The 24,892-nt window shown below is 38.3% G+C and overlaps 2 protein-coding genes across 7 annotated transcripts in view; one reads left to right on the top strand and one right to left on the bottom strand.

The window, feature by feature from the left end:
- Window positions 1-5,584, bottom strand: part of FAM114A2 (family with sequence similarity 114 member A2) — a 51,266-nt gene extending 45,682 nt beyond the window's left edge. The window contains exons 1-4 of one of the 4 annotated variants that reach the window (XM_021939889.2): window positions 5,508-5,584; window positions 1,349-1,572; window positions 883-982; window positions 374-466 (exon numbers count right to left, since the gene is read on the bottom strand). In XM_021939889.2, the coding sequence (XP_021795581.1) occupies window positions 374-466; window positions 883-982; window positions 1,349-1,558 (403 nt within the window). In that variant the 5' untranslated portion in view covers window positions 1,559-1,572; window positions 5,508-5,584. Of the gene's footprint in view, window positions 1-373; window positions 467-882; window positions 983-1,348; window positions 1,573-4,942 lie in introns of all 4 variants that reach the window. The other 3 variants (XM_021939892.2, XM_021939890.2, XM_021939893.2) reach the window with 3 other exon arrangements.
- A 28-nt stretch (window positions 5,585-5,612) lies between these two features.
- MFAP3 (microfibril associated protein 3) lies at window positions 5,613-24,480 on the top strand. 3 transcript variants are annotated; one of them, XM_009209448.2, is made up of 3 exons: window positions 5,613-5,662; window positions 16,572-17,032; window positions 19,955-24,480. In XM_009209448.2, the coding sequence occupies exons 2-3, from the start codon at window positions 16,738-16,740 to the stop codon at window positions 20,746-20,748; spliced, it is 1,089 nt and encodes a 362-aa protein (XP_009207712.1). In that variant the 5' UTR covers window positions 5,613-5,662; window positions 16,572-16,737; the 3' UTR covers window positions 20,749-24,480. The 3 variants fall into 3 exon arrangements, with proteins under 3 accessions (XP_009207712.1, XP_017815553.1, XP_009207713.1); XM_017960064.2 differs by lacking the exon at window positions 5,613-5,662 and adding an exon at window positions 5,669-5,953; XM_009209449.4 differs by lacking the exon at window positions 5,613-5,662 and adding an exon at window positions 8,223-9,462.
- Window positions 24,481-24,892: the final 412 nt, after the last annotated feature.

Genomic DNA, 24,892 nt, shown 5'->3' on the forward strand with positions numbered 1-24,892 from the left:
ACATTAAAATATTTTTCTTGTGTCACAACAGACTCAGATTCAGCTAACTCTTACTGGTCTCTCATTCAATTATGCCAAGCAAAATGCTAAGCAATTTTTATATTGTATATTCATGGCCTTATTTGTTAAATATTTACAACAATCACTTGAGATATAAAATATTCTATTTCAGATGTGGAAAGTGAAGTGAAGGGACACATAAGCGATTAAATGACATAGATGTCTAACTGGGAGCTAAAGATTCTAAATTGTTTCTCACTACAGTCCCATGATGCCCTGAGTATCAGATGTCCAATAAATACCTACTGAAAAATTAGTTCAACTGCTCCATTTCAATTCATAATTCTAGGTCTTTATGTTTCCATATACTGACCTGCTACATACTTGACTTCAGTTGAAATTTCACTGGGACTAGGGATTCCAAGGGAAGTCTCTGCCTTCTCGATGACATTTGAAATACCTTGTCCTAATGAGAAAAATGATAATTTTTTTTTGCTATTTGTCACCAAAGCTGAAGAAACAAACCAAAATTCAAACTTGAAGATTTAAATCAAGTTGATTTAAATGATTTAAATTTAAATAAAATCATTTATGACCACAAGACATGTTATTTTGACAATATGTAACTAATCTTGGCACTATTTCCCTAAAAAAAACCCAAAGAATAAGTTCACAGTAATCATTCCTAGACTTCAATATTCTAACGAGGAAATGCTACAAACTCTAGTGGCAGTATACATCAGCCCATCATTACTAATGCATCCTCAAACTATAAAGCCTTCGAGTAAACATGGAAGGAAAAAGATTTTTAACAAAGTCATATGCAACACAGATCCATATAAAATACACACATAAAAATAACTAAATGACTGATGATCTTACCTACTGTGGCTACCGTAGCCGAGGCTGAAGAGAGTATAGACTTGCCCCAGCTCCCCCAATAACCCCACCTGGTCTGGGGTACATCTTTGGAAACATTATCCTAATTTCCCAGTAGGCAGAAAAACAAAAGGCAAAGAAAAATGAAAAAAATTAGAGGAAAATGAGAATGTACGGACAAAGTATCTAATTATTAGCCAAAAGCATGGGTGAACAAATACATATTATTTAGCTAAAAAAATGTATTGCTTGACTGGCAGATATATGCTATCAGTATGTAAGCACCATGTAGCAAAAGCAATTACTCATAAAGACATTTATAGCATGGAAAAGACTATATTTTAGGTTGTAAAGACAAAAAAATAAGAGCAATTCTAAATTGGTATTTATGCCAAATTTCTTTTAGCCCCAACACTTTTTAATCCTAGTATTTTCATAGATACCCTATTTTGTCTGTGGTCTGTGATACCTGAATAGGGAGAACTTTTGAAGTCTCAAGGTCACTGGAAGGTTTGGTCTCTGGTCTTTTCCGAGTGGAAACTACAGGTTCTGATTTACTCTCTGGCTTGGCACCTTGGTCAACAAACTCAGAATTCTTGGCTGGCTCACAGTTTCCATCTTCAAGGATAGGGGCTGCTTCAGTTAGCAGCGGAGTCTCAATATCATCTTTATCTGACATGATTAGAACATCACCTGGTAAAATTAAAGCCCCCCACCCAAAAAAAAAAAAACCTTTTATATAGGCTTCTTTGGTATAAAGTATTTGTTTAAACTTTTTAGTTTGAGATTATCATAGATTCACATACAAGTACAAGGAATAATGCAGAGATCCCACATACCTACATCCAGTTTCCCCCAATTGTAAAACTTACACAAATATAATATCACAACCAGGAAACTGATATCAATGCAATCCACTGATCTCATTCAGATTTCATCAGTTTTACATGCACTTATTTGTATTTAGTTCTATAAAATTTTATCACATGTAGAGCTTTGTGCGACTATCACAATCAAGATACAGAACAGTTCAATCACAAGGATTCCCTTGTGCTATCCTTTTTTAGCCATAACCACTTGCCACACTCCTTCCAACCCAAAGCAACTACTGATCGCTCTGATGGACAGGTGTTCTCCATCTCTGTAATTTTGTCATTTCAAGACGTTATATAAATGAAATCATACAGCATGTTATCTATTGAGATTGACTTTTTTCACTCAGCATAAGCCCCTCAAGATCCATTTAAGTTGTGTGTATCAATATTCCTTCCTTTTTATTTCTGGGTAGTATTCCATAGTATAGATGTATCACAGTTTACCCATTTATCCATTGAAGGATATCTGTATTGTTTCCAGTTTGGGACTATTTTAAATAAAACAGCCATGAAAGTTCATGTATAGGTTTTTGGGGGAACATAAGCTTTCATTTCTCTGGGGTAAATGACCAAGAGTACAATTGTTGAGTCATATGGTTAAGTTCATGTTTAGTTTTACAAGAAACTGCCATACGCTTTTCCAGACTAGCTACACCATTTTACATTTCCACTAGCAATGTATGAGTGATCAAGTTTTTCTGCATTCTTGCCAGCATTTGACACTGTCGCCATTTTTTAATTGAGCCACTCTGACGGTTATGTGGTGATATCTCATTGTGGATTTCAGTTGCATTTCTCTAAGACCTAATAAGGTTGAACATCTTTTCATGTGCTTATACGCCATCTGTATATCCTTGTCAGTGAAATATCTTTGTATCTTTTGCCCATTTTCTAATGAGATTTTTTTTTTTTTTTACTGTTTGAGTTTTGAGAGCTCTTCATATATTCTGTACATGTGGTTTACAAATATTTTTTTTTCCAGTCTGTAGCTTATCTTTTAATTGTCTTCATAGGGCCTTTCGGAGCAAGTCTTTAATTTTAATGAGGTATAATTTACCAATTTTTCCTTTTATTGATTGTCCTTAAAAATCTTTTTAGTTATTAATCATTCCTACCTCAGTTTTTCCAGGACATTACGAAATTTAAGCCATCAGATAGGATTTATGTCAGATCAACTTCTGAATACCAATGTTACTCAATTCAATTCCTTCCAGATGTAGAGCTCTTTGGCAATTAAAGCCAACATACTATTAGTGTTTCTACAAAGAACAGACACTAGTTTCCAGGATAACCAAGGATTATCAGGGTAGAAAATCAATACATCTCACACATATGTACACACATGCCATAGGTATGTACTGATATATACTAAGTGCAGAATTAGACCCAACCCATGCCATCAAAATGTTTCTAATGCATTAGAAAAGAAACGCATATTAAAACTAAGGCAGACTGGATGCAGCACTATAACTGAGGTGCTGCATTCAGTCAACACACAAAATGCTGAAACATCCCTGCCAGACCATCCAACACACAAAATGCTGAAAAAGACAGAACTCCATTAGAATCAGACAACGTAATTCATGAACAAAGTACCTGAAATAAGTCTAGAGCAATGGTCACAAACTGGGAATTCGAGTGCCAAATCCAGCCCTCAGATGTTTTTATTTGGCCTGCACGGTATTTAAACTTTGCAAAAACTAGTTGCCAACATTTAAAAATCAGACCTCATATAAAAATACAGGCTTCCAACTTCTCACTTGTAAAATTGAAAGATCTAGCAACACAGGGCCCACATTCAACTTTCTAATAACCAGCTTGTGCCAAATAGCTGCTGGGCCCTTTTAGCTGGGGCAGTTGCTCTCCAGCTCCCTATAACCTCCCATGCAAATCCACTTCACTCAAATTATGCTATTATGCTACCTGATTAACCTCTGTAGTCATCTGAGTTGGCAACACCTGCCTTAAAAGAAGCATACGATTTTGACAGATGATGATGCCAATGACAGGATTCAAGGATATGGAAACAGCATGTGGGTACAGCCAAAGGCCTGAGGTCTGACAGTATACAATATGGACAGTTACAGTAGGGAGTAGTTACCATGGCAGGGAGAAGAACAATAGGAAGGCAAGAAGCTAAAGAAGTAGACTAAGACAACACTATGGAGTTCAGAATATATGGGTATATAATATAAACACATTATACATTTCCAAAACACACAGAGAAAAAATCCAGATACAACTACTCACTGACATACAAACCAACTTAGAAGTAGCCATTCATTCACTTGCAAACATTTTTTGCGTACCTACTACGTACCAAGTAGTACCACAGTACCTGTGGAGATAGAGAACTAATGTAGCCATTTACTCCAAGGGCCTAATAGGAAAGACGAGACAGTTTTTGCACAAAGTTCAACTAATGTTCTGTGTATATGAATAAATGTTTCCTATCTTTTCCTTATGCTCTCTCCAGGTTGCAACACATCATTATCATCATCATAAATAAATACAGTATACTATATGTAGAATATATAATACACATATTACATAAATTTATATAATTCCATGAAAGACTGGAAGGACATACTCCAAAATATATTTTTAAAGACAGGGTCTTGCTATGTTGGTCAGGTTGGTCTTGAACCCTAGGCCTGGCCTCAAGCAATCCTCCCCTGCCTCAGCCTCCCAAAATGCTAAAATTACACAAGCGAGCCACCATGCCCGGCCAAAACAGTCCCTTTACTAAAATATTAAACACTGGTTATTTCTATTCTTTCATTTGTGCCAGATACTTGAGCTAAGCCAGAAGAGAATTTTTTACGGTGATGGCTGTTTATTTTATCATTACTATCGTTATTAGAATGACTGTACCATCTCTGTTCTCAACTCATTCATAATCTAGGAGAAAGGTAAAACAATAAAAAGGAATAAACACCAAGTACGTGGAACTGCACTATTTAGTGTTTTGTAAGTCTTCCAGGCATTGTGTAGTAAGCGTGTAGAAATAATTGTAGTTTCTTCTCCAGTTATTTTCCCAATTGGAGGAGAAAGATTCCAATAACTGGAACACTAAAAATTAAATGGCTGAGCCATATCTTTAAGAAATAAAAACGCATACGCTTACACACACACACACACACATATACACATATATATATTATATACACTCCCCCCGCCCCATTTACCAAAATGGAGAGCAGTACAGCTTAGTAGCTAAAAGCACGGGCTCTGGAGTTAACTTTCTTCCTGTCCTGCAGCGATTATGGGGAAGTCAGGTCACCTGTCTGCCTCTCCGTTTCCTCATCCGTCAAAAGGGGTTCTGGGTCCCTATCAAGATTCAGTGACGCGATATGTGAGGGGCTTAGAACAGCGAACGGCACGTAACCGCCCACAGGTTGACAGCTGCTATTAGTTGGTGTGGTGGTGGTTTGTATCCTTATTATCGTTATTAATACGGCTGTCTCTAGATGAGCAAACATGCGCTCTCACTTCTTCCCACATCCAAGAATGGGTCCCAAACGAGAGATCCGGTGTAAAAGTCCGCTCCCAACTAAGTTCTCAGGCGCTGACAACAAGAATTCCCTCACACAAACGTAGCGCTTCAATCACTAAAGCGCTTTCACAGCCCTCGACCCTGCCGCGAGATGTAAGCCGCCCACCGTCAGGTCACCGCCTCCCTAACGACTTCGGCTGCCCGGGCCCGGCCCCTGAACCTCGCACCCCTACTGCCTCGTCCAGGAAGCTCCGCACCTATCCGGCCGCCACCCTCAGAACAGCCACCGCAGCCGACTCGACGTTCCTACTGCCCCGGAAGTGCTCCTTCAGCGCAGAGGCGGGCCGGGCTGTCCGAGAAAACTTCCGGGTTAAGCTGCCGCTGGGGCCGGAAGGAGCTGGACGGCGGTCGGGTAAGTGGGTGCTTGGTTGGGGTCGCTGCGAGGTTGCTGCTAGGAGCGCCGAGGCGTGGATTGTAGCCTGTGGCTTGGGGTCAGGAGTGCAGGAGGTGAAAATGTCTGCCATCCTTTTGAAAGTCTGGCCTGGGTACGGGATTTCGGTCATCGAACACTTACTGAGAGCCAAATACCTGCCAGGCACTGCGCTGGGCTCCAGGGATACATCAGTCAACGAACGGAAGGGCCCTGCTCTCAAGCAGTGCGAGAAGCAGATTATAAACAAGTCAACAAACAGGATTATCTAAGGTGGTAGTAAGTGCTGTAAAGAAATTTAGACTGGATAATGTGATGGAACGAACTGGGAGAGTAATAAGCCGTAAGAAAATCTGGAATAGAGCATTCCGAGCAGAGAGAATAGCGCGTGCAAAGGCCATATAGTGGGAACAAACTTAGCAAAGTCAAGGAAAAGACAAAGGTCACTGGCTAGAGCAAAAGGAGCAAGATGAGAATGGAGAGAGATGAGGCCAGGGACTTGAGCCCAAATCTTGTAAGGCTGATGACCAAGGATAAAGAGTTTGATTTTTATTTGGAACCCAGTGGAAAACCATCGAAGGTTTCTAAGCAGATGAGTGACGTGATCTGATTTATGACTTTAAGATTACTCCTGGGCCCTCATCAGAAAGCTGCAGCTCCTGTGTTGCCCTTGAGCAGTGAAAATGCTTGAAATCCAGACTGACAGAGCTAGGAAGATATTAAAATCAATCTTATTGTACAGATAGGAAAAATTGAATCCCAGAGAGGTGAAGGGACTTAGCCTTTTAAGAACTCATGTTTTCCAACTCCATTTAATGCCCTCGGAATTATCATCTTAATTCCCAGATAAGAGTAATTGTCACTGCTAAAACCCTTCAGATGTTTTCCTTTGCTTTTGACAGTAGTTCTCTAAATTTAGGTTCATCTGTGTCACCTGGAAGCTAGTTAGAAGTCCAAAAACCAAAACAAAAAAACCTGTTTAAATATAAAATGGATCATTTCCTCTGATTTTCTCTTGTAATGGAAAATGGATAGAATTTGGGGCCAAAGTATGGAATCTTGAGAAGCCACTTATCTTCTAAATGCTGCTGATAATTATAGCAGCAGTTCTTAAACTTTTTGATCTTAGAATGTCTTTATACTTTTAAAATTTATTGAGAACTTCAAAGGATTTTTGTTTATATATAATAGCTATCAATATTTACTATTTTAGAAAACAGCTTTCAAAAATTCATTTTAAAATAAACTCATGTTAACATAAATGTATAACAATATATATTGTTATACATATGTGTGTATATATGTTTTATATATATATATAAATATATAACAAAAATATAAAGGATATTTTCCAAAATAAAAAAACTATTGAGAATGGCATTGTTTTACATTTTTACAAATCTCTTTAATGTATGGCTGAATAAAAGACAGCTAGATTTTCGTAACTTCTACTTTCATTCTCTTAACAATATCAATCATCATGTAACCTCTAGAAACTTACACCATATTGTATGAGAATGTAAGTGAAAAAGCAATATGTCCTAATATTATGTAAATTGTTTTGAAAAAGTCTCAGGGACACCCAGGAGTTCCTGCACCACACTTTAAGAATTACACTGAATTACAGTGATTGTCATGCCAGTAAAAGAAATATGAGTTTGATTTGTAAATCAATAAACCTTTATGCACATTAAAAATGCAGATGCCCAGGCATCCCCTAGGGATCCCAATTCAATAAGTCTGTGGTGTCAAGAAATCTGCATCTTTAACAAGCACCACAGATTAATTTGATATAAATGGTCTAAAAATTACAGAGTGAGAAAACCAGTCAAATGATTCTCTACGGTGTTCTGCCTACTAAAACTCAAGATAGGTGTCTCCTTATCTTCATCTCTCTCCATCAATGGTTTCCAGAGTCTGAAGCTCTGGAAAGTTAATAAGTTTGTAGCAGACACCTTTCAGACTACCAAGTCGATGAATGTCTGAAGTCAAAATTTTGAGCACTTGCCACAGGCAGTGGCCCTGTGCTAAGGACAGAAGGTTTTTAGACTCTGTCATTATAAGCTTACAGTCTTGAACGGATAACTAACTGCTAAGAGGAAAACTGGTAAGGCTTACAATAGCGTACTCAATGTGCTACAGGACTGACAGAGGAAAAAAAGAAAAAAACTCATCTGACAAGAGGGTGGGCGTGAGAGGGCTTCCTGAATAAGATGAAATTAGAGTTGAATATTATAGAGAGGGTACAGTTTCCCCCAGAAAGATATTGATGGGAAGGGGCAGAAAGATTTGTTGTTGTTGTTGTTGTTGTTAGTCGCCCAGGCTGCAGTGTGGTGGCATGATCTCGGCTCACTGCAAGCTCCGCCTCCTGGGTTCACGCCATTCTCCTGCCTCAGCCTCCCAAGTAGCTGGGACTACAGGCGCCCGCCACCGCGCCCGGCTAATTTTTTGCATTTTTAGTAGAGACGGGGTTTCACCGTGTTAGCCAGGATGGTCTCGATCTTCTGACCTTGTGATCTGCCTGCCTCGGCCTCCCAAAGTGCTGGGATTACAGGCGTGAGCCACCTTGCCCGGCCATGAGCAGAAAGATTTTTAAGCAAAAGGAACAACTAAAACCAGAACTTTAAGGTGAAAAGTTATTTAGAGAGAATAGAGTAAAACAAGCATAGTTTAGGCTTTGAGCCATGGGAGGAAAGCTGGATAGATTATAGGATTTAAGCAAATAAACGAATGATAATGATAATCAGCCTGTACGTGAGGAAACTAAGACCACTGGAGCACATCATAGCTAATTTGTGATAGAGGTACAACTAAAGACCAGACTTAATGTTTAAATCCATTCATTCCTCCTGCAAGCAGTTATTGTACATAGAGGCACTGCTGGGCTTCTCATGACTTTCTGTTCTGCTGCCTGAATCTATTCTTGGAGAATTATAATGCCAGATTGGAATTTTAAGCTTATCTCATGGGCAGTGACAAATCGCCAATAGATTGTAAAATTATCCTGAATTGCTCAGATTTGTGTTTAGGACCAATTCTGAGTGCCACAGTGTTTGGATGGATCATAGAGGTAAGAATGGAGTTAAGGAGATCCATTCTGAAATTAAAGGGATAGTGTGGTATACCCAGGTGAGATAAAAGGGTATGATGTAGGAGAGGGACAATAGGACTTATCTGAAAAATATGTAGGAGGTGGAATAATAGCAATAGCATATATTTATAATTTACCCACATTAGTTCATCTTATCCTCACAACTACCTTATGAGACAGTTACTGTTAATATTATTTTATTTAATAAGTGTGAAAACTAAGGCCTTGCAAGCCTATGGCTTCACCCAGGGGTAGGATCAGCCACCTTAACTCTAGAGCCCATTCTCCTAACCACTGAGCCATGATTGTCTTACAATTTTGATACTGCAAAACTGGAAGAATTGTCTGGCTATTATCTAAGCTGTTCATAAGCTGAACAAGTAGATCTGAGGGTAAGAGGAGTTTTGTCTTAATTAGACTGAGTTTCAAATAGTGAGAGATGTTTCAGACTATAGAGGGGGAAAAATGGCCTGGGAAGCTCATAAATCTAAGCGTGTTTCATTGATGTTTTTGTCATTTGCATCCTGTAGCTATTCAGCAAATACCTATGGCAAAAAGGATGTAAGTTATGGGTATAACTGAAATAATCCTGGGTTTAAAGCAAAGCTCTGATAAATACGGAAGATGTTTCTCAGGGTGCCAGAAGATATGTTGAAGTTTGAGCTCAGACTGACCAAATGCTAGTTATGAGGTATGTGATGGCTCCAAGATACTACTAGAAATATAAAGGCTATTTTAATTAGAAACTTTTAAGTAAGTGGCCCTCAAAGTAGTGATTACTGTTTGAATATCACTAACCTTTGTTATGTTACAGATCCCTATAATAATGCTTGCATCTAGGCAGAACAACTTTGTGTTTGTTCTTTGCAAAGGATAGGGTAGTGCTAACAATCTGCTCTTCATTTGTGTTTTCTCCTCTTTGCCAATTCAGAATGCTGCTTTGTCAATTTGTGTGCCTGGTGTAGGAACTGGTCCATTTTCCAAGTGTGACAGTGCAGGCAAAGAGTGGATGAGCTGTAAATGCAGCCTAGAACACATTTGATCATAGACAATGAAGTACTAATATCCCAGTATAATTGGAGGTTAAAAAAAAAATACCACCTGGGCATCAATGTGTTTCCCTGCTTTGCATTTTCTCAGAACTATTTCTGCAAACATCAGTTTCCTCAGCCAACTTAATATTGAGTCACCAGAGCGGAAATCAGCCATATTACTTCCTTATTTATGTTGAAAATTGGAACAGAATGGAAATATTTCTTCCCTCAGAAGTTGGCAGGAACAGCAACAAGACAATCTGTTAGGGGCGACAGCTATAGGCTCTTCTCTTTCTCTTTCTAAAATAATATAGTCGATATTCTACATGGTTTTCTGGGGTAAAACCATCTACATTTCTAATTCTTTATGATCCTAGCAAAGCTTACATTCTGTATACCTAAAAGATGAAAAAGGAGTTGGATCAAACTTGAGTCTTACACTTATCTATTACATTTTTATTTATTAATGCTGAAGAAAGGTAATATAGGCTGGGTGTGGTGGCTCACGCCTGTAATCCCAGCACTTTGGGAGGCCGAGGCAGGCAGATCACCTGAGGTTGGGAGTTCAAGACCAGCCTGACCAACATGGAGAAACCCCGTCTCTACTAAAAATACAAAAAATTAGCCAAGCATGGTGATGCATGCCTGTAATCCTAGCTACTCAGGAGGCTGAGGCAGGAGAATCGCTTGAACCCAGGAGGCAGAGGTTGCAGTGAGCCGAGATCTCACCGTTGCACTCCAGCCTGGGCAACAAGACCGAAACTCCGTCTCAAAAAAAAAAAAGGAAAGAAAGGTAATAAAAAATTTTACCAAGTAACTTCATCCACAAACATCGTATAGCCCTTTTTAACTGATAACAAGAAGGTGACACTTTGGTTTTCCTTTTTGAAATCTATTCTTGGATTTCAGATGTCAGCTGCTGCATTAAAAATAGCAGGCATGATATATATATCAATTTTTTTTTTTCCAAATACAAATGCATGTACTCTTGTGTCTCCCGTGGCATCTAATATACCTGCCTTAATGACCTCAGCCCACTTAACTGATTTGGTGAACAATTCTACATCTGGGGATCTATATATGAGGAAAAATTAAAGGATTGGAAATGAAAGTAAAATAACTGTAGTATAAAGTATCATATGTTCAAAGCATGCAGGCCTAATGTTATTATAGGAAGTCCCAAATATGTAAGTGAATTGCATTCCTAAAACTTAAAATTTGTCTTTTCTCTGTTGCATTCACAGCATAATTACATTTCAGTCACATCGTCTTAGATATAGTTAGTTGTTTCTGTGCTGTCTTTCAAGCTGGTTTGTAAATTCTTGAGGGTCTAGGACAGTGTCCTAATTCTCCTTAGCAACTCTTGCACCACCTACTCTACTTCATCTTCCATGATGGGTCCTTGACCTAGTTGAACTGTTGTTTTAAAGTCATTAGTCTAGAATGAGCAGAATGGTCATAGTCAATGCAGTTTGTGTTGCAGGAAGCAGAAACCCATTCAAGCTGACTTAGCAAAAAGGAGACTTAGTGTGAGGAAATAATAGTACCCTGATACCAAGGATGATTTGTTCTTCCCTCGCTGTTTTTTCTGCTTTGTCACCTTCTTGGACACGTATCTTTGCCAGTGTTTTCTCTCAGAGCTGCTGAACAGCCTGTTACCTGCAAATGGGTTATATCTGTTAGTCTCTCAAATCAGAAGTCCTCTGTGTTCAGAATGTACATGGTATGAGTGAAGTGCCCAGTATTAACTGGATGTGTAAGGCTATTGTGCAACCTCTTTCTCTTGTGACTCAAAATCAGTGTACCAGGCTACTTCTGCCATGTTTGGCCTAAGAGCAGTTTAAGGGAGTTTATAGTGTTTTCCTAAATCCTGTCTGGTAGGTTTCTGTAAACTTCTAGTAGAGGCAAATGACTGTGTCTGTACAACACAGGAACCGCAAATCTTGGCCACATGGGCAGTTTGCTTGCCACACTCCACTGTGTAAGGAAGAGAATAGAGATCTATGATGAAGATTGCCTGGCAGCCACAGATACAGGTCAATCACTTTTTGTGAACTTAATCTTTTTTCTCCTGCCTTACCATTTCCCCATTTATTACGTTGTTTGCACATTCATCTTCACTTTTGTGGTTTTAATTTTGAGTAAAATTTAATAAAGGTGTTTCTTTTTTAAGAGTCATGGGAGAGCCAGGAAGTAGAATTCTATCAGGCACCAAAGCAGCATGTTTGAGTCTCTCTCTTTCCCCTGCTTCTCTTCTTGTCTTCCCACTGTCTCCCTTCCCTGTCCCTCTTGTCCTTTCTCACAGCTTCTCCTTGTATGTGGTCCAAACCTGACTGCCTCAGCCCCCACATGCCTTCTTTTCCTCAAATGACCCTGACCCACAAGGGTCTCAATTCCAAGTTCCAAGAACAAAGATTCTATTAGCTTACTTTGCCAATGGATTGTCTTCCTCCTAGGCCCAAGAAGATAGGGATAGGGCTCAAAGAGGGGAGCCGTGGGGTAAGTAGATCACAACAAAGCTTCTCTACCACAAACTGAGGACACATACAATGTCATATCATGGTTGGTATCCAAGCTCAGTTTACAATGCCTGTATGCTCCATAATATTGCAAAATATTTGCATTGAGAAAAAGAAAAATGTGAAATTTTAAGTTTAAGATTAAAATTGCATAATGGTGTCCCCTTCCCCCAACCCCCAAGATTTTTAAATGGTTGCATGGTATTCTGAGTGTTTTATAATGATGTAACTGTCAAATGTAAATTTTAGTACAATATCTGAAAGAACCATGAACAATAATAATAGAGCTTATTCAGTGATTACCATTGTCAGACTCTGTGTTTTATATGTACTACCTCATTCAGACTTTGCAATAATCCTGTGAGAATAGATTCTGATATTTTGCCTATTTTAAAGATGAGGGGCTGTGGCAGGGAGATTAAGTCATTTATAAAAGTTGCAAGGTTGGTTAGTCAGAGATAGTATTTGAATCCTATACTCTGAACCTCTCTGCTACGCAGCTTTTATTAGAGACCTTCAATTATGCTGATCCAGAGTAATCTAAATCTAGAATGTAATGTGAGTGATTATATCTCTCATTGGAAATATTCAAACAGCCTGAAGCACCATTCTGCAGGTCAGTTGTAGAGGAAATTGAGAAACTGTATTAGTGGCCCTTAGATGCAGTACATGAATCCAACACCTCAAAAACACCCAAGGAGCCAATTAAAAGTCATAAATTCCAAGGCACAAACGCAGAGTTTCTTACTCGTTCTGGGGTGGGACCCGGGAATTCATGTTTTTAAAAAGCTCTTCTGGCAATTGTGACACTCAGCCTGGTTTGGAAACTGCACGTGCTGATCTTTTATTCCTACCATTATTCTCTAGGACAAGATGGTAAATGAAGATATCAGATTGGGAGTCAGAAGAATGCCTTTAATTAGGTGCTTTTAAGGTCTTTCAAGATTGTTAGCATTGACTGTTTTTGTTTCAGAGAATTTATAATAGGTAACTGTATGTCAGTTTGAACAATTATAATCCCTGTTGCATAACATTATTCAGTTTATAAAGATCTGTCACATACTGAATCAAATTTAAACTAATCTCCATCAATATTTATTGAGCATGTGCTAGTTATGACGTATAGCAATAAAAAATATAGGCCTTGTTCTTAAGGGGTAGGTGAGATGGGATAGACTGCCTGGCAGTGCAGAGCAGCATATACCAGCACCAGATGAGTAGGGTAGGTGGGGAGGGCCCTGGGGTGAAGGAGAAGCCATCCTTTATACAGCTATACTCTGAATTTATGTAGGAGGAATAGCTAAGGCCTTGATAGGAGGTTCAGGAAGTTTGTGGGAAGGCAGAATTCCATGTGGCAGTTATGCTTTGCCAAGCCTTGTGTTGGTGAGGACACTGATTGCCCTGCAGCCCTCGCCTGTGACAGCTGTTCATTCTGCTGAAGTTCCTGAATATCAGAGCAGGATGACCGAGTCCATTTCCTTTCTTTCCAGTTTCTTCTACACTAGCTACTTTGATCCTGGGGGGATGTGACCATACCCCCAGGTGATCTGCCCACGTTTGAGCCTCTCAGTTCTTTGACCTCTTCATCATGGACAAATATCTCCCTCACTCACTTCAGCCACTGCAGCTTCCGGAGTCCATCTCCAGTTTCACCATTGGCCCAGTTAGTTCCCCTCCAGAATCAGGAATCAGACGCAGCATTTTTGGCCACTGCGTCTCTTTACCACAATTTTTTAGCTCTTTTTCGTGAACAACTCCTGACCAGTGACCCCTCTCCTTTTTCCCTGTCCCTTGGCCCTCTACCTTGAGTGCTTTCCTTCCAATTTTTATTCCTCTTTATTCTTCAGGTCCTGCACCTGAAGAATAGGTGCTGTACACCTCACTTTCTCAGAGGCTTTCCATGATGAGATTAACTCCCCAGGTCAGGTCCTCCTGTAGCATCTGTATTTTCCCTTGGGTAACATTGAGTATATTTTGTATATATGTAGTTAGTGTCCATCGTCTGCCAGACTGAGCTTCATGGAGGACGAGACTGTCTGTGGGGCAGTAGGTAGGCACATGGTAGGTGCTCAGTAGATACTGTTGAATATATGAAAATGTATCCCGCCAATCTAAAACTCAGTGGTGAGGAAGAGTAGAAAGGAAGGAGATGGCAGGATAAGAAACGAAGTGGCATTAAAATAAACTGGAGTTGTGGGTGGTTTTTGGTTTTGGTTTTGGTTTTGGTTTTACTACAGAGAGAGCAAGCCTCCAGCTCAGAGCCTTAAGCAGGGAGTAGTATCTCTGGAAGCTAATAACACTTCTTTGTTTTCATTATGTTTATGTGTACGGTTACTTTTGTCCACAGAACCAATATGGAATTTCCTTTTTAAATAAATGTGAAAGTAAAAATAAAATGAGTAGATTTAAAAGAAAAGCAGAAATGATGATAATTTGGTTCATGGATATAGTAGAAACAAAAACAAAAATGACAGGAGAAGGAATGAATGAAGTTTGGAAAATGCTGCCATGGATGAAGCCATAGGAACTCCTAATCAAAGTTCTGGGGAAGTTTGGAGCATTTTTGCAGCATACTCATAGCCTATCACCATTGAGAACCACTGATCTAGAATAAAGTACAGAATTATGTCCTCCAATTGCTGTGTATCTTGTAGTGAAAAAGAACTTGGAGACTTACATGTCAAGCCCCTAGCACAGTGGTTGGCTTATGGCGGTCATTCAATAAATGTTATTTCCATTGTTTCTACCCATCACCCTCTCCTATAAAAGAGACCGTATTCTAAGCTAGATTCTCCTGCTAACTTGTAGCATATCATAAGAAGCAAATCACTATGCACTGAATCAATTAGATTATATTACTTCCAATATCCCCTCTCTGCCTAAGTCTTTGTTTCCTTTAGTGTCCTTTTAGTGCAGCTTTAGAAGGAAATGGAAATAAACACATTTAGTATGTCATGTATAGCCAAAGTCTGAAGTTTTTTTATTTTACTCTATATACTCCATCCTTAAATTTTAAAGATTTAGAAACGTATTTGTCACCATTCAACCATCCTTTCAAGGGCTAATGAAAATTAAATGACATTTGCACCATACTGTAATTTGACTTTGCAATGTTTAATGGCAAAATACAGTGATTCATTGCTTTTTATGTTCTGTGATCAAGCAGCCTTCATATAAGTATAAAGGAGAGTAAATGTCATTTCCAAAACTAATTATATTGGGGCTTTATAAGACATGAAGCTAGGCATTTCATCCCATATTTTATAGAAATAAAAGTTGAAATTTTTCTTTGAGAGTCGGTGGCTTAAAGGGGGCATCAGATTACCAGGAAGGTGATCATAAATACGTAGACTTTTGGAGTAGGATGTTATTTTGCCTTTTATTCATGATACTTTGTTCTTCTTTTAAATTTGTCTAACAATCTGTCCCTGTAGTTTTATATTTGCATTTCTACTAACTAGAAACTTAAGATGTCAATTCCTCCCTTAGCTAGTTTACAGAGTTTGAGCTAGAAATTTTTACAAACTATTAAATACACTGTATTTTGTCTCTTGGTATTGGAGAAACTATTAAAAGAAAATTCTGTTGTCTAACATTCTTGTCCATGAAGGAGGTTCCATAGCTTTAGAAGTCAATAATTCTATTTATGTGTATGGAGTAAATGCATTTTTCTTTCCAGTATTAAAACAACCCACCTCAAGTGTCCCTGCATTATTTATATGTAACATATCTTTATACTTGAATTACTCAAATTTTGAGCTCCATGGTTGTGGTTATGATATGTCAGTTGATTTACATTACTGATATAACAACAGATGGTAATGGTGCAGGTTGAAATAAAAGATCATTAAGATAAATATTTTAGCCTTCATTGGCTCCCTGTTGCATAAAATTTGTCAGAATGAAATAGAATCATGGCATTTCAGAACTGGAAGAGTCCTTAGAGATTATCTCATCCAGTCCCTTATTTGACAGATGAGAAAACAGAAGCCCAGAGAGAATGCTGCTTGCCAAGGTCGTACAGCTAGTTAGTAGCAAAGTTAGGACCAAAATCTAGGTCTGCTATTTCCCAATTCATTGCTTTTTCTGCTGTCTCTGTGTGAGATTTTTAGGTCCTATTCCATCTAATTACTCTCCAATGTCAGCACCAATTATTCTAATTCACATCTATTCATATCTGGAACATACAGAGTTTCACCCCATTATGAATCTCAGTTGGTTAAACTTTGTATCTGGCTTTCTTTTAGGTTGTTCTCCACTCACATCTTTTAATCTTGAAGACTAGAAAATATAACTGGATCTACCATTTGTTTGGAAAATTTCTCTACCAAGCGATAAATTACCCGCTGTGCTGTCGTAGTGTAGAAGTTTTTGAGTTCTCCAAATCTAAACAAGATTTTCTTCCATTTTCCCATGAAGCTACATTGTTGCTTATTCACTTTAGTGGCAAGTATTATTGTGCCAGCTGCTTTTGTTTTGGAAGATGTGGACTTCAACCAAATGGTTTCACTGGAAGCAAATCGTAGTTCTTACAATGCATCCTTTCCCTCAAGCGTTGAACTCTCAGCAAGTTCCCACTCGGATGATGATGTCATCATAGCCAAAGAGGGAACTAGCGTTTCAATTGAGTGTCTTCTCACAGCCAGTCACTATGAAGATGTCCACTGGCACAATTCAAAAGGACAGCAACTGGATGGCAGAGGCAGAGGTAACTGGTCAGGGTATAATTAATCAAGATTACTCATTTCCTGTTCTGTCTTCTTATTTTTTAACAAGTTAAACAAGAAGTCTCAAAGATAAGGTGCCAAGGTGAATAGTTTAAAACATTTGAAAGGTCTAGAGTGTTGCACCTATCAGAAAAAGCAAAATAATTATAATTATTTAACCAGAAGAAGAAAAAAAAGAATCATTGTAAATTTAAAAGATGTTCACATGATGGCAATGAACTATTTTCTCTGCTTCTGATCAGCTGGTTTTCTTCTTCATTGAAGATAGAGTAAATCAGGGCTGCTGCATACAGCTGTGCAGAGGGTATACAACACAACTGTAGGAGCACCCTTCACCTAGACTACTGTAGTGCAGTGTGGTGGCCCTTTGTGAATACATCCAGAAGGGTTTTGGCTAGACTTAAGAAAATTTGTTATAAATAAAAAAGTTTTGCTCTGAAATGAGTTACTATAAACTTTAGAGGAAATCCAGGACATTTTTGAAAATGAGTATCAATCTGTGTATAAAACTTTGACGTCAGGTCTCAGAGAATTAGAAGGGCACTATGGAACGTGTAAGCCCTTCCAGCTCATTTTTTTTCTATTCTATGCCTTAATTTACTGGAAAAGAGAAATTTTTTTTTGCATTTTTATGTTTCTGTCTTAAAAATCACATAAACGTAGTGATAATGTGTTCAAGGTCTACTTTTTGACAGATTTTTATTTAATTTTGCTATTCATGGATCTGTGAATATATCTTAATCCAGACTACTCCTAACCAGTGTTCTGTTTTAAAGATCTTTTTGATGAGTACTTGAGTTATAATGGATCTCAAAAAGAAATCACCATAAAAAGCCAAAGGGATGAAGATTAAATTCTAAGATCCCCACAAGCTACACTTTAAGAAATGTTTTTGTTAGGAAGATAGTGTAGCCTTTTGAAATATAAAAGGATATTGATTATTCATATTAGGCTGGAAAATACAAAAGGAGACAGGTGATACTTCCTTCAGACATATGCAGTAAATATTTTCATCTATAGAGTGAGTGACTAGTCACCAAGGAATTGAAGAGTGTGAATTGTTAGAGTATTTTTAATCAGCATGTTTAAAATACATAACTATTGAATTAGAATATCTAGAGTGATACCTGGAATGTGTACTTTGAACATGATTTGGGATTCCATATTTGGACCCACTGAACCAGACTCCTGTCTTCTCTGGGCTCTGTGATATCCTGACCAGACACCTCTGAGATTTGAATTATTCATTCAGTGTCATCACTGTAGACTGACTGCATAAACAAAGCCTTAGGTTAAGACAAGACCAGCCGAGTGGAATGGCAGTTTTATTTTTCTATTTTGCCTTTACTTTGAAAACCGCTAACATCTATCATTGATGCTTTCAGCAGCAGCTCTGGAAAATTGTATTAAATTTTATGAATCTCAAGTGAGAGGAGTTTAAAGAGCATGTCAGTCTAGTATAAGGTTCATAAATCTTGAGCTATTATCAGCAAGTGAACTAGAGAGTTTAGATTGTGGTTGTAGTGCAATGGTTGATGAATGGAGTCTTTGTAGTTCATCATACCTTGGATTCAAATGGTGTCGTTTCCATAGCTCCAAGTTCATAGAAGCTTGTGGAAAATGGCTATATTCATAACTACATGTTTTCCTCTTCTTGTATTAGTGAAGTGATGGCTCTTAAAAATATTAATAGCTGTAGGATTGAGGTAAGTTTGGATGATGATGAAAATGTACAAAATCCAGAGTGCTTACTAATTTATGTGCCACTAAAATAATCCAGAACCATAGAATCTTGGGGATGAAAGAGATTTTGAAGATTGGGCACTCAAGTCAGTGCTTAACAAGCAGTCCGCTAACCTCCCCTGGGACACTACCTCTAGTCATTGGAATGCATCCCCACACTGCAGGTTAGCCCATGCATTCCATCTTTGAATGGCTTTCATAGTTAAAACACAGAGTGCTTTGGGAATGTATCACAAAAGTAGGAATTATGCAAGCAGAGCCAAGTTATTGAAGGATGTTGAATCAAGATGGGTAATCAATATGCTTTGCTTTTCTTACGCTTGTGTATTTGTATATACATGTTCCCTGAATGAAAATACCTTCACATGTGTAAGAGAGGCAGTATGTTTTAGGTTGAAAATAGAAGGAAGCATAGGCATCTTAAGGATAACTTTATTCTTTTTGCCAAGCTTTTCATTTACCGTGATGTGAGATGTATTTTTTGGCCTGTGCTTCAGTTACTCTTGCCAGAAAATCAAGATATCACCATCAACAAACGTTTCTTAACAACAAAAAAAAATTGATATGTGCAAGGCATACCAGATTGGGCAGTTAATTGAACAAAGGCATTAAATTGCTAGGGTTTTTTTTTTTTTAATAATTTCTTCTTGTTATATAAGTTCACTATGGAAAGTGAGCAAACACAGAAGAAAATAAAAATTACTCATAAAAATTTAAAATATCATTATTTTAAATCATTGTTTTATATTTCTGAGACATACCCTTATAATATATGAAAATGTATTGGTTGCAATGTGATGTAGACACACAGATGTGTATAAACTATAAGCTTTTTTTATGATTAGTCATTTAGCATTTTGTAGACATACCTGTTTCACAGAAAGGCTTTTGAAGTCTAACAGTGAAAAGGAAGCCATGTTAATTATTAGTGTCATGAAGGAAGATCTTGATTTCCTTTTAAGATCCAAGCTAATTAAATTCTGATTCTGGACATCACAATCTGCCCTTTTTTTTACATGATTTAAACAGACGGTGGAATCTAACAAATCAGTTGAGTTAAAGTACTTTGATGAAGTGGAGGAATATTGATAAGGCAGCGGCCATATTTAGTAATCTTCTTTCTGCTATAATTTTTTTTTTCATTTCTGTTCGATTATCAGGTGGAAAGTGGTTGGTTTCTGATAACTTCCTAAACATCACCAATGTAGCTTTTGATGACCGTGGGCTCTATACCTGTTTTGTCACCTCTCCAATTCGTGCCTCCTACTCTGTCACCCTACGTGTTATCTTCACCTCGGGAGACATGAGTGTCTATTACATGATTGTTTGCTTGATTGCCTTTACAATCACACTCATCTTGAATGTCACACGGCTGTGCATGATGAGCAGCCATCTTCGCAAGACTGAGAAGGCCATCAATGAGTTCTTTAGAACTGAAGGGGCTGAGAAACTTCAGAAGGCCTTTGAGATTGCAAAACGTATCCCCATCATTACCTCAGCCAAAACTCTGGAGCTTGCCAAAGTCACACAATTTAAGACCATGGAGTTTGCTCGTTATATTGAAGAACTGGCAAGAAGTGTCCCTCTTCCACCTCTTATTCTAAACTGTCGAGCCTTTGTTGAGGAGATGTTTGAGGCTGTGCGAGTGGATGACCCTGATGACCTGGGTGAAAGAATTAAAGAGAGACCTGCCCTGAATGCTCAAGGTGGCATCTATGTCATTAACCCAGAGATGGGACGGAGTAATTCACCAGGAGGAGATTCAGATGATGGCTCTCTGAATGAACAAGGCCAGGAAATAGCAGTTCAGGTTTCTGTCCACCTTCAATCAGAAACCAAAAGTATTGATACAGAGTCTCAAGGCAGCAGTCATTTCAGTCCGCCTGATGATATGGGATCTGCAGAACCTAACTCTAACTACAAAGATGGGGCATATGAAAACTGTCAGCTATAACCTACAGTGCTGTAACCCAGTACCTACAAAATCAGCTCTCAGAAAAGGAACCTGTTTCTCAGAAGAAGTAACATTTTGCCAAAAGTTTTGGGGGTTTCCCTTTGTTAATATTAAGCACTTCAGAACGTGAATTGCCAAAGTCTTCATTAGAAGGCAGCGTTTTTCCTATCTGATACTTTTCAGTCATTTTCCTTAGAGCTTGATTAAATTGTGCATGCTAAGATTTAAAGAAGCCCCAGATAAATATGATGGGAAAAGCACTGAACTAAGAGTCCCATGGTTTCTCTTCTGATCACAGTTCTTCCATTGGTTGGATCTGATACTTACCTTGGGACTTCAGTTTTTCTATCAATAAGATGAGGGATTAGGTGAGATCTGAGGTTGTTTCTAGCTCTATAGCTTCTTAACCCATCACCTTTAAATTACCAGAATCTTCACTCATCTCTAAGTAAACCTTTCCCTGGGCTTTTACTCCCTTCTTTTGGAAAGGATTAAGCTGAGATCTAAATTTCCACACCAATGTCATAATGCACAGAGGTTTTTGATAAACATCTGGGTGTTTTTCAGATGTTTTGCCATGTGGAGCGTATGATGATATGTGCAAGGGTGAATCTGTTCAATGTAGCACATGTCTGTATGGTTATACAGATGTCAGGGAGCTAACTGCTCATTTGTAAACTACTTTCCATGAGTAAATTGGCCCTTGTTGGGGGTGTATCATCTTTTTAACTTACTGAGACATCATTTTAGTTCATTGAGGTTGGCAGGGATTTCCCAACTGATCTTCCAAGGTGAGCAGTTTATTTCTAAGGAATAACGTCTTTGATGCTTTTAGAATAAGAACAGTGTCAAATCATCTGTCTTCTGGAAACTCATGGATTTTGATATTTCTTTTAATAGAATTTCTCAGGCTTTCCCTTTTTAAAAGTTTTGGACTCTACAAATAGGTTCTATATTTGGGATCTCATCCTAGGAGAAAACCCAGAACTGGATTCCTCCTAAGACCTCTGTCAACCCTCCTGCCTCTGTGGTCTTAAGTATGGTGCTATAGGTTGCATGCCTCTTTGTTGCATTTGTTTGGTTAATATTTTGTTGTTGAGGTTTTTATTTTTATTTACTTCAGATACATAATTCTGAGCTATGGCTGCTTTTGTAGCCTTTCCGAGAAGCACTAACCTGAAATAAGATTGGATAATTGTGAGGGTGTGTTACTATATTAAAATACACACACAACTGATCTAGACATCAAGAGGAAGAAAAATGATGGATGATGCCACCTGGTTCAACTGTATATAATAAACACTTAAGATGATACTTCTTGCCTGGCTGAGATCTGATATAATGGAATTGTAAATACTCTTCAGAACAATTTCTTCAGCTACAGGAAGCATGGTGCCATATAATTTTAAGAACTTGGCATTGGAGCCCCATTTGGAGCTTCACGTTTCTTCATTTGACTTCTGATTATTGAAGCATTACTTCAGCTACAGGCTCCTGAGGGAAATGTTCAGAGGAGCTTTTATCAGGATTTTAATTTAAGGTTTCAAACAGAGGAAGACAGGAAATTCAAAGTGTGACCAGATAAAACTCATGCCTCCGTTTGTCCAGGCTTATCAGAAGTAACACATCTGCTCTGAATAACATGAATGAATCAATGTGCAGTTTTATCAGATGGCATCATGGATAAAGATGATAATGCTGCCTTTTCTGTCTCTCAGGCTGTTTCCATGGGAACCTCTAGAGCCAAATAAAAGCTAACCAATCATTTAGCCAAAGCTTGCCTTGGCTCATAGACTGGTATTTCTTTAAGGAAAATTGTTTTTATATATTTGGCTATGAGAGCAAAGGCTCTTGAACATATCCTAGATTATGGAACACATTTTTCCCTTCCCACAATGCTTCTCTTGAAAAATTAAATTTTTTTTCTGTCCACCCAGACTGGAGTGCAGTGGCAAGATCATAGCTCACTGCAGCCTCCAACTCCTGGGGTCAAGCGATCCTCCTGCTTCAGGCTCCCAAGCAGCGAGGACTACAGGTGTGTATCACCTTTTCTGGCTAATTTTTGTTATTTTTTTGTAGAGATGGGGGTCTCACTTTGTTGCCCATGCTGACCTTGAACTTGTGGCTTCAAATGATCCTCCTGCCTCACCTCCCAAAGTGTTGAGATTACAGGCATGAGCCACTGTGCCTGGCCAAAAGAAATTTTAAATCCCTTGTCTGGGGTCAGTCTTCTAAACATCCCTCAGATTTCAGATAGTACTTTCAACCCTGTCCTAACAGAGCAGGTTTGCAGTAATCTCTTAGAATATAGCTTGTCAGATTAGAGAATGGTTTTACCCCACGTGTTCTCATAGGAGACATTATTATTTGGAACCTTAAGGTAGACATGTTTAAAATCAAAGTCCTAAGAAACAGAACTTTGGAAAAATAGAGGAAATGTTTTTAAAATCTGTAAGTTTGCATAATACTGTATAGTAACTAAATGCAGGCTACGCCATTGTATCCTGGTTATTTTAGAAACATAGAGGTGGCCTAATTTGGTGGCCAAAGTAACTGGTTTACCTTGAGTGTACCAGCTTATGGTGCCATTGATGAGGAATTAAAGTAGGTCAAAATTTAATTGGAGTTGTTATTACTTCATAAAGCTAGTTTTCAAGAGGAAGAAAACCACACTTACTAATATTTTCTGTATCTAATCAAATACTCTTCACATATAATTAAGCCTCATGTTATCTTTTTGTAAAATCCTTAACCTTTTGAACTTCAACTACAGTCTAAAAGTCTTGATGGTAACTATAGTGTAATTATCTTTTTGTCTCACTGGATTTTATAGTTAGTGGAAAATGCCTTTACAAAATGTATTTAAAATAACTCTGTCATCTCATTTGTAAATTTTGTCATGTATTGTAATATAGTGAACATTATTGTCCTTATGAAATGGTAGCTTTGTGAAATACATTCACCAAAAATCAACATTTGAACATCTTTATGATTCCTTACCAGCTGAAGCCAGATAGACAGGTATCAATTGAGCTGATGCCCCACTTGAGTTTATAGGCTGTTTGATAACTGCCTGTCCTCCAAATTGTGTAGGTATACGTTATGATGGTTTAATTCTTGAGTAAGGGCCAGCACGCATTTGTATTTTCTACCAATTACCTTGATAGAAATATCTTGGAAATTGCTGACCTGGAACGGTTTTGAGAAGACTCCTGGCTTCTTTTTTGCCTCACTTAACAAATATCTTAAGGTCAAAGCAATATCTGTGCACGGCTTTCCTTTTGCTCTTCCAGACACGTGAGCCTGTTGGTATAGTCCTCTTCACCCTCTGCATGTAGCTTCACCCTAGATAGACTTTTGTCTCTTGGGTCCCAGATGGCACAGGAGCACTGCATGCTTGTTTTCTAGAGCCCAGCCAGTCATGGGTGCTAGCCTCGTCTCCACACACCAGCAAGTAGAACCCAAGTGTATTGCATAAATACTTCCTGAGTACCAGTAAGAGAATGCATTCTTTTCTCATCTAGGGCAGGAATGTTGAAAATGCTCAGCCTTACATAGAAACTCCTAGATTTTCATTAATGCATTTCACAAAAGTAAGTATTTCATATGATTCAGATGATGTTTAAATTGTCGGCATTTTAATAAATACTTGCATTATAATTTTGTCTCTTTTTTAAAAAAAAGTCATACTTGAATATAATTTATTAAACGTTCAATGGAGTATATAGTCTATTTGAAATTTCCTAGAGAGTATGTTTCATTTGTATGTTTGATGAAATTTGTATGTTTGATGAAATTTGATGTTAATGATTTTAAATGGGTAATTTTTGGGGGGGAGGGTAGTCTCACTGTGTCAACCAGGCCAGAGTACGATGGCATGATCATGGCTTACTGCAGTGTCAACCTGGGCTCAGCAATTCTGCCTCAGCCTCCTGAGTAGCTAGGATTATAGGTGCACGCTAACGCACGTGGCTAATTTGTGTGTGTGTGTGTGTGTGTGTGTGTAGAGATGGGTTTCGTTATGTTGCCCAGACTGGTTTCTATCTCCTGATCTCAAGTAATCTTCTTGCCTGGACTTCCCAAACTGCTGAGTTTGCAATCATGAGCCACAGCCCGCAGCATAGGAGCCAGTATGGCTGGAATC

Source organism: Papio anubis, chromosome 5 (assembly GCF_008728515.1).
Source record: "Papio anubis isolate 15944 chromosome 5, Panubis1.0, whole genome shotgun sequence".
Lineage (NCBI taxonomy): Eukaryota > Metazoa > Chordata > Mammalia > Primates > Cercopithecidae > Papio > Papio anubis.

Bases quoted from the DNA above. Each gene is read 5' to 3' on its own strand.
- MFAP3 (XM_009209448.2), top strand. From the start codon at position 16,738: ATGAAGCTACATTGTTGCTTATTCACTTTAGTGGCAAGTATTATTGTG. The intron at 17,033-19,954 runs GTAACTGGTCAG...TTCGATTATCAG, and splicing joins ACTGGATGGCAGAGGCAGAG to GTGGAAAGTGGTTGGTTTCT.